At 53.1% G+C, this 8517-nt stretch overlaps 1 protein-coding gene across 1 annotated transcript in view; it reads left to right on the top strand.

Moving 5' to 3' along the window:
- Positions 1 to 6862, top strand: part of LOC113204383 (LIM domain only protein 3-like) — a gene marked incomplete at its 5' end in the record, with an annotated part of 28914 nt that extends 22052 nt beyond the window's left edge. Inside the window, 5 exon segments of the mRNA XM_026419560.2 lie at positions 3176 to 3245; positions 3359 to 3496; positions 3773 to 3898; positions 4490 to 4649; positions 4895 to 6862. Of these exon segments, the coding sequence (XP_026275345.1) occupies positions 3176 to 3245; positions 3359 to 3496; positions 3773 to 3898; positions 4490 to 4649; positions 4895 to 5116 (716 nt within the window). The 3' untranslated portion in view covers positions 5117 to 6862.
- Positions 6863 to 8517: the final 1655 nt, after the last annotated feature.

The raw sequence follows: 8517 nt of genomic DNA, 5'->3' as shown, positions 1-8517 counted from the left end.
GGGGGGGGGGGAAGGCCAGCGTGTGAGTGGGTGGGTGTGTCTGTGAGTGTAAGAGAGAGAGAGAGTGAGAGTCAATTGGATTGCAGCGGGCTCGCTAGCTAGTCCGCATAACGGTCCGTATATAAACCAAGAAATCATACGATCGGGTCGGGTCCGTGCCTGGCTGTTCCCCCTCCTTGCGCCCTTGTCCAGCTGCCTGCTGCTGTTCTGGCCGTTGCGGTCTTCAAAAGTCACGTTTGAGTTCGTCTTGTAGCGGACGAGGACGGCGGCTGTAGGCGGCCTGGGCCAGGACCGGCTAGGACGCATTAAACCATCCCCCTCTCCCTCTCTCTCTGTCTTCCTCCAACCCCACCCCCCCCTCTCTCTCTCCCTCTTTATTGTCTTCGCCTGTTCTCCCTCTCCTCGACGGTCTTCACGCCTCTCTGCAACCCCTTTCGGCGCGTTCTGATCGCCTCCCCTCCCCCGTCCACCTCCCCCTTCCACGACCCCTCCTTGGAATTGTTTTGGCGCCAATAAAGCGTAAAATTGCGGACATATTGATGTTGAGGCGCGGGGGCAGGGCGGCTGCTGCTCGCGAGGAGGGGAAGGGGCGAGTGGGGAGGGGAGGCGAGGGGATGGAGGGTCGCGGCGTACGTCATCTCGCGGAGGGAGGCGGGGCGGGCGGAGGCACTCCTTGAAGCGCACGCCGAGGCAGCAGGTTGCCGTTTAGTGGCTCCGGGACGGCGGGGACCGTTGCTGCTCTGCAAAACTAGATTGTATTACAAGATGACAGTTTAAACTGCAAAACTAAAATGTTCTACTGTTTAAACTTCAAAACTAAAAAAAGTATACTACAGTTATTCGGACTGTCAAACTAGCCCCATGCCCCATGCAGTTGTACAGTTTAAACTGTAGAACTACACAGTTAAACTGTCTACTAACTAAACTGTCATCTTTTTATACTGTTAGATTTGCAGAGTGCGGCCATGTTGTGCTCGTAACCTAGGTGCCTATACCAAAAACAAAAAAACTTTGTTGTTATTTGTACCGTGTTTCCAAAGATAGCACGAGTCTATGACCATTAATGTATTCTAATTCTGCTCAAAAGACAATTACATCTTCCGGGCCCACGACGTGGTGTGCTTCGTTGCAAATAAAAACGCAACGAACCGCTCGATACAGCATCGCGCGTTACCGCGCCTATGTTTGTGTAGGGAGTGTTCGTTTTTGTTTTCGTCTGTTTATTTTCCCTGCCGGCCGGCTGGTTTGGTGTCCGAGCCGATGATAACCAAACGTATGGGGCGGTAATAAACCTTTGACCGATACGGCTAAAGCTTTAATTGAACAGACCGCTCCGCCCCCCTTCCCCCTTCTCCTGCTCCGCCTTCCCGAGACGCATGTGCTGGCCCGGCGCAGATAACGAGGGACTAGCGCAATTAGCACTTCGATTGTGCTAGATGCTGAGAGCCGCGCGCCCGCCTCACGCCCCAGCCGACCTCCTCCTCCTCCTCCATTCTCTACCTCTCTCATTCGCTCTCGTCCTCTCTCTCTCTTTCCCTGTCTCCTTCCTCTCCCTCTCTGATGATCCCTCTCCACCCCTCTCCCACACACACATCGCCTGCTGTTAACCCTCTGCCCCTTCCCCCTCTCTCCCTTTCTCTCTCCGCTCTCTCCCTCTCTCTCCTCTCCTCCTCCACCTCTCTCCCTCTCTTGTTATGTTTTCCTTGACGGCCATTATTGTGTGCGAAAGGGTCACGTGGCTGTGCAGCGCTAATCAAGGCTTCAATTAGTGAAAGGCTTAAAGCCCATCGAGGCCCCGCCGCCGCCACTGCCGCCACCCGCTGCTCGCTCGGTGCTCGCTCGCTGGAGGTTGTTCAACGTCGCCGCTGTTCAGGGGTCTTTGCTCGTCGTGTGTTCGTCGTCCCTCCCCGCATCCCCGGCACACGCGAGCCGTTTGTCTGAAACGCGTATGAAGAGTGTCCCTGCGGCCTGGAGTGGACCGCCTGGACCCGGCCGGGGCGTGGACAAGCGTGGCGGGCCGCAGCCGACCACCGCCATTCTATTTCCTCCCCCGCCCCTTCCTTTCACTCTCTTTCCCATCCCACCTCCCCCCACCCCACCCCTTCCCGCTCTCGCTCTCTCTCCTCCCAAGAGTCCCCCCCTCTTCTCCCCTCTCCCCCCACTAACTCCGACCGTCTCAAAGAACCAATCTAGATGCTGTAATTGAAATCCACACAATGTCCATCTGACCCCCAGACCCTCCCCCCTTCCCCACACAGACCCGCTACGCCCTGCCGCCAAGCGGCTCGGCTGCCGGCTCAGCCCCCCCCCCTACCTCCCCCAACCCCCCTCTCTTCTCTCCTAGTCTGCCCACACCCCTCTACCCCTCCTCCTCCACCTTCTCCTCAGGGAGAGGGAGAGGGGAGAGGGGGGGGGGGTAGAGAACAACAGCCTTTCTTTCCTAACAGCAGCCCTCTAATGTGTGTTGCAGGTGGGCATGTCTGAGCTGCGCGAGCGACGCCCGCAGCCCTGCCGCGTCCCCAGACCTGCCGTAAGTATGAGATACCTGCAATTAAATGAAATAAATTACACAAAATTTAAACAAAATCGAACCGACGGTAATTTCCCTTTGGCATGCAAAGGACTCGCTCGTAGCTTTGCGACAGCAGTTTGTGTGTGTGTTGGGGGTGGAGGTGGGGGTGCTCACACCGGGATGTGCGCGGGGTCCACGCCCAACACGTCCACGCGGCCCCACGTTGGTGGCGCTTCGCGCAGTAAGTGTCTCCAGTGCAGACCCCGCCCGTACTAGTACACCCGCGCCGCCGCCCGGTGGCGGGGCCAGAGCCAGCTCCCTTCCTTTCCTTTACGGACCGAATTTTATGAGCTCAAGTACTTTTCTTTCGATCCCCCCACGTTTCCTAAATGGCGATTTTGATCGAAAACTTTGCCCCTTTCCTCCGCTTTATGTGCCGCGCTCCGGGCCGACTGCTGTGTGCGACTGGAGGCGACTGGAGCAGCGGCTGGAGGGACCCGGACCCTGGAGCGGGCCGCACTGCCGCGCTGCGAATTGACTGACTGGAGTTGGAGGAGGGGGGGGGGGTGGCTTGCACACTCGCGGTGTTCAGACTGCTATGTGCCCCGTACCGGACTCTTGTGTGACGGATTTGTCTGTTTTCTTTTTATTTCCGGTCTCCAGGGAGAATGAGGATGGACCCCAAGCCCGAGGCGCAGAAGTGTGCGGGGTGCGGGAAAGTAATCAGTGAAAGGTGAGTGGTCGGGCGTGCCCTCGCGCCGTCGCGTCTCCTTGCGTCCTCCTTACGTCCCTTGCGAGACTCACGACGCGCTGCTGATCTCCTTGTGCACACACACACACACTCAGGTACCTCCTCAAGGCCATGGACCTCTTCTGGCACGAGGACTGCCTCAAGTGCGGCTGCTGCGACTGCCGGCTCGGGGAGGTCGGCTCCACCCTGTACACCAAGGCGAACCTCATCCTGTGCAAGAGAGACTACCTCAGGTGAGCTTGCCTCCACCGCCGAATACATCCGGACAAGGTGTTCTTTGAATCAGAGCAATTCCTTTGGCCATGTCCAAACATTTTTTTGACTTTCTTTCAAATTTAAAAACATTGCAACAAGTAAAATTTGTCGTTAGGTCAAAGAAACCGACGATGAAACAAATGAAATTCCCTTAAAATTAGATCAAAAATTTCTTTGGACTTGGTTCCAAGGAATTCCTTGGATTCAAAAAGAACACATTCTCTCTCGGCGCCTCTGACTCGCTCTCTGCGCAGGCTTTTCGGGCACACGGGCCACTGCGCGGCGTGCACCAAGGTGATCCCCGCCTTCGAGATGGTGATGAGGGCGAGGCACAACGTCTACCACCTGGAGTGCTTCGCCTGCCAGCAGTGCAGCCACAGGTAACCGAGTCCCGGGGGCCCAGCGGTGCAGCCGGCCGCCGTGTTCCGGGCCGGGGGTTGGGGGTGGTTCAGCTACCGGGCATGTTTCTTTCAACGGTCAAAGACGTTTTCGGAATAACGGCCGGACGTGTGCGCGAGACAATGCCGGGCCATTATGATCGGGAAATAAACAACAAGAAGGAAAAAGGAGATGAATAAATAAATAAAATAAATAAGTGAATAGATCGGAGTGCACCAGAATGGTCTGATTTCCCCTGTGCGCCGTAAAGACGGGCGCCGCGCGCGCAGTGAGGTCCGGTCCGCAGGCTCCGCAGGGCCCGAGCGGGTCCGGCTCCGGCCAGCCCCGGCGCCGGCTCAGCGTCCTGTACGTCCTGCGCTCGGCGGCGCCGGCTCGGCTCAACAAGTGCGACAGAGAGGGAGGGCGCGCCGCGCCGCGGACGCAGCTCGGCCGTCGCGGGGTAGCGCCGCGCTTCCCCGCCCTACCCCGTCGTGCTGACGCTCAGGGGGTTGTTATAGAGGGGTATAGTGCTGCTGTGCCGTGGCGTTACCGTTGTTCTCACCTCGTTCGTGCCTCTCTTTTTTTGTCGCCAGGTTCTGCGTGGGCGACCGGTTCTACCTCTGCGAGAACAAGATCCTCTGCGAGTACGACTACGAGGAGAGGCTGGTGTTCTCCCAGATGGTCTACTCGCCGTCCACCGTGGCGCACCTCAAGAGGCAAACCTCGCACCTGCCGGTCAGCGCTCAGGAACAAGTACATATATTGCTAAAATGGAGTAGCAGCGCAATTTCAGGGTGGGGAAAGGGGGCGGGGGTCTCGGCATTTATTTAAGTTTATTATTTTTTTGCGAATCGTTAAAGTTTTAAACTTTTTGCCGGATGGATGGGGTACGTGGGGCTGATCGGGCCGGTAGTTCTCGCTGTCTGCCCATTGTAGCACTATATATGCCGAGGTGAGGGTCGGGCCCAGAGGTGACGTGTGCGACTTGTGTGTTGCAGCCCGCGGCCCCCAACAACGGCAGCACCGCGCCGCCCCTCCTCAACGGGTCGCCGCCGATGAACGGCGCGTCCCGGGCCAACCTGGCGCCCAGCAGCACCGGCGCCACCAACGGCGCGGCGGACGGGCAGCGCGGCGACCTCAACAACAACATGGGCATCGTGGGCGCGCAGAGCCCGCTGCCCTTCAAGAACCTGCCGCCCTTGTCCATGGCCGGGAGCTGAACAAGGCGGCCGGACCGCCGCAGCAGAGCTGCTGAGAGCTGAGGTCGGGCTGGCGCAGGCTGGCGCAGTGGTCGCTGGCAGGCTGTCGAAGCTCCTATCGGAGTACGCCAGGTCGCGGACCCCTCCGCTAGGCTGCCCGTGGGCCGAGCACCTGCTACCTGCTGGAGACATTCGGACGCACTGGACTTGGGGAGTGCGATAGGCTAGCCCCGTGCTTGCGTGCGGATTTGTACAAAGAAAAGTATTTATAATATTTTACGCCACCTTATCCTCACGTTAGATAGCTCCATTTCAAATTATTCGCCAGAGATTTTGTTTTCTTCGGCAAACCCGAAGGCCTGTTGTTGATTCTGTTGATTGGTTATGTTGAAGTGGGCGTCGTTGTTATTGTGATGTTTCCGGTTTCCTTGTGAAATTTGGCTCAGCATGTCAGCTTATTAGTGTTTTGGAATGGAATGCATGCGCCTTTGGTATGGGCCGTGTCGACGTTAGTCGAGTCAAGTGGCAGTGTGGAATATAAAAACTAGTCGTTGGAACACTCATCTTTTGTGACATTTTTGTTGACAAACAGTTTTGTTTATAATGGTACATTTTTGTGACGTGACATTAAAGTTTACCGAATATCAACCCTGTTGAAGAACAACGTTTTACTAGTTACAGGACAAAAATATTTATTATTTTATGAACTTTACTGTCACGTACAAACTGTTATGTTGTACAAGTACAACAAAGTCTCTGAAAAACTTTACCTCGAATATGTCGTTAATTTACAGTGATCCTTTTTACAGTTCACCCATGGACTGGCTACCCCCCCCATTCTTTAGCTTGTGCTGGTTGCATTTAGACCGGTGTGTAGTATGTTCCTGAACCAAACCAAACATTTCTGGTCAAATCTACATCATAATTTTCCAGGTCGACCCTACCAACAGAGGTTTGTCTCAAAATGCATGCTGTATGCTGAAAATTCACTCCAACATGTTTTTGGTCCACGATACATCAATTTTTCATCACAAATACGCCATTGTAACGTGTGTTGACGAATTTCTATTGGTAGGGGAGGAAGAAGCTTTCTCGATAAGTGTACAGATGAAAAAACCTCGCTAAAGTAGGCACAAATTCAATGAACCTACAATAAGAACTTTACATGCTGTGTGCTATCGGATTTGTAACTTAATTGTATACGGCCCTTGAAATTGTTATTTGTTAAAACATGATTTCAGGTTTCTGTCTCACTAATAATTAAAAGTAAAGAACTAATTTGAGGGCACTTCTTTGATATTGTTCAAGCACGTGGGAAACTACATGGTACGTTTATATTTTTGAACTCTCAGTTTTTGGTAGCCAAAGTTAGCTTTGAATTTAAATTCCTTGATTACTTTTGAGAGTCTTTCACTATGTCCTCCATACCAAAGAAAATCTTTTTTGATTGTGCCATAAAATGTGATATAAGTGAAATAAATGTCTAGTCTTCGGCACTACTAGGAGAGCTAATAAATTCACCTTGGTTTTGTTCTGCTGACTTATTTTTTTATGCTCAACGTAGAAAGCCATTGGCTCTTGTTATGGCCAATTTGGTGGTACATCTGTCAATGTGCCTATCCTTCAGTGTTTCTCTAAAAGAAATGATGAAAATGACTGTGACATGCTGTTAGAATTAGGAAACGGTCTTTACCGATGTTGTATACTGATTTTATTATTGTTTATTCTGTATATACAGTAGAATAAAGAACAATGTGATGTAATAAGCATGTGGACATCAAATTCTTTTCACATTGGTTTTGTCACGTTTGGAAAATAGATGTTTGCTATGTAAACAGTAACTTTTTGTAGCTACAAAGTTAGGGGGCATCCAGAAATCACGTCTGTCATTCGCCGTTCCGAAACTGCCAACATTAGCCTATACACGCTCTCATAGCGCCTGGTAGGTAGGCAGCATCTCGCCTGCAGTACATGCGTGGAGAGAGGGATGGCCTATCCCAAGTCTCACAGGCGCCGAGGAGTAATGTTGAATTTGCCAAATGAATTTGAGAAAAAACGGACTACTTTGAGGACGATCTCTTATCGCTATAGCTAACTGACGTCCCTGTTTGTAGCTGCTCAGCTGTAGCTTCATCCGAGGCGACTTAAGTCCGCTTGGCGCCGACAATTATTCTCCGGCCGTCGCCGCCGATCTGGGCGCCTCGCGCGAATATTTGAAGGCCCCGCTTGCTTGCTACAACACTTCCCCATCCCCTTCCCCGGTACACTGAGAAAAGTACATACAAGTGCAAGTAGTGACAGTAATACCACGGTCGAACCCCAGTTCCAGATCCTAGTCTCGTCACTTGACAACACAGTTTGAATCAGGATGATAAAATTACGGGTTTGAAACTCCACTCGAAATTTTGCGGCCTGAAAAACGGGGGGCCGCTCTGTGCTATACAGTGAGGGGGTGGACTTTGCACTGTGGTAGAGACAGTCTTGGGGACTGTTTAAAAATTTTATTTTGACATAGATTGGATTGCCCCCCCCCCTTTTTTCCCTTGGCCCTCGGGCGTCAGAGGCAGTGAAGATAGGTTTGTCCGCTGCAGCGAGGTGGCATATCGTGTTCCCCCACTGACAAATTATTTTTGTCGTGTTGTGCTAGTGATCGACCAGTTACTTTAGTTGCGACTAGTTTTAGTCGAATAAAGTTAGTCCCCGGAAAAGAGGTGTCACGGGTGCGCCTTGCATGCAGGCAACCACTCCACCACTGCGCACACCACTGCACGTCGCCACAACTCCCTCCGCTTCCGCTAACAGCAGCCGAGACCCCTCCTCCCCTTGCCCACCCGCCCGACCAAGACTGCGACCGAGCCAGCTGGCCGGCAACGCGTCAGTCTGCTTCGAATCTCCGGCCGGTGTGTGTCACTCGTGTCACTCTAGCGTGCAGTCAAGTCGGTCAATTTATTGAAGTTTATTCATCGCTCGTGCCTGGCCTGCAATTCCGTTGCTGTCATCATGTCATCGGAAGTGGATTCAGCCCGCAAGGTGTCTGTGTGTGGGGGGAGGGGGAGGGGGGTAGAGTGTACTTGCCGTGTGTTGGTACTTTCTAAACGACCTACTGGGCCACAGGGGGCTGTCAAAATAAGATACGGTTTCGCCGACCGACCGACCGACCGTCAACCTCGGAACGACCAGAACGACTGAAATATCGTGTTCGGGGATTTTCTCACACGCTGAGTGCAAATCTGCCGATGTCGTCCGGGTTCCCGGGGACGTCATTGGGGACCTCCCGAGCACTCCGATGACACTCCTACGACAAATACGATTCGGCTCCAAACGTCGTGTACACACGGTCTGGTGCATATTTCTTAAAACTCGCCAAAAATAATTATTATTAATAGTAAATCGCCCATAATAGTTTCTTATCCTGATCATTT

The sequence above is a fragment of the Frankliniella occidentalis genome, unplaced genomic scaffold, assembly GCF_000697945.3.
Source record: "Frankliniella occidentalis isolate FOCC.00 unplaced genomic scaffold, Focc_3.1 Scaffold90, whole genome shotgun sequence".
Taxonomy (NCBI): Eukaryota; Metazoa; Arthropoda; class Insecta; order Thysanoptera; family Thripidae; genus Frankliniella; species Frankliniella occidentalis.
This window is presented reverse-complemented; position numbering and strand designations above follow the sequence as displayed.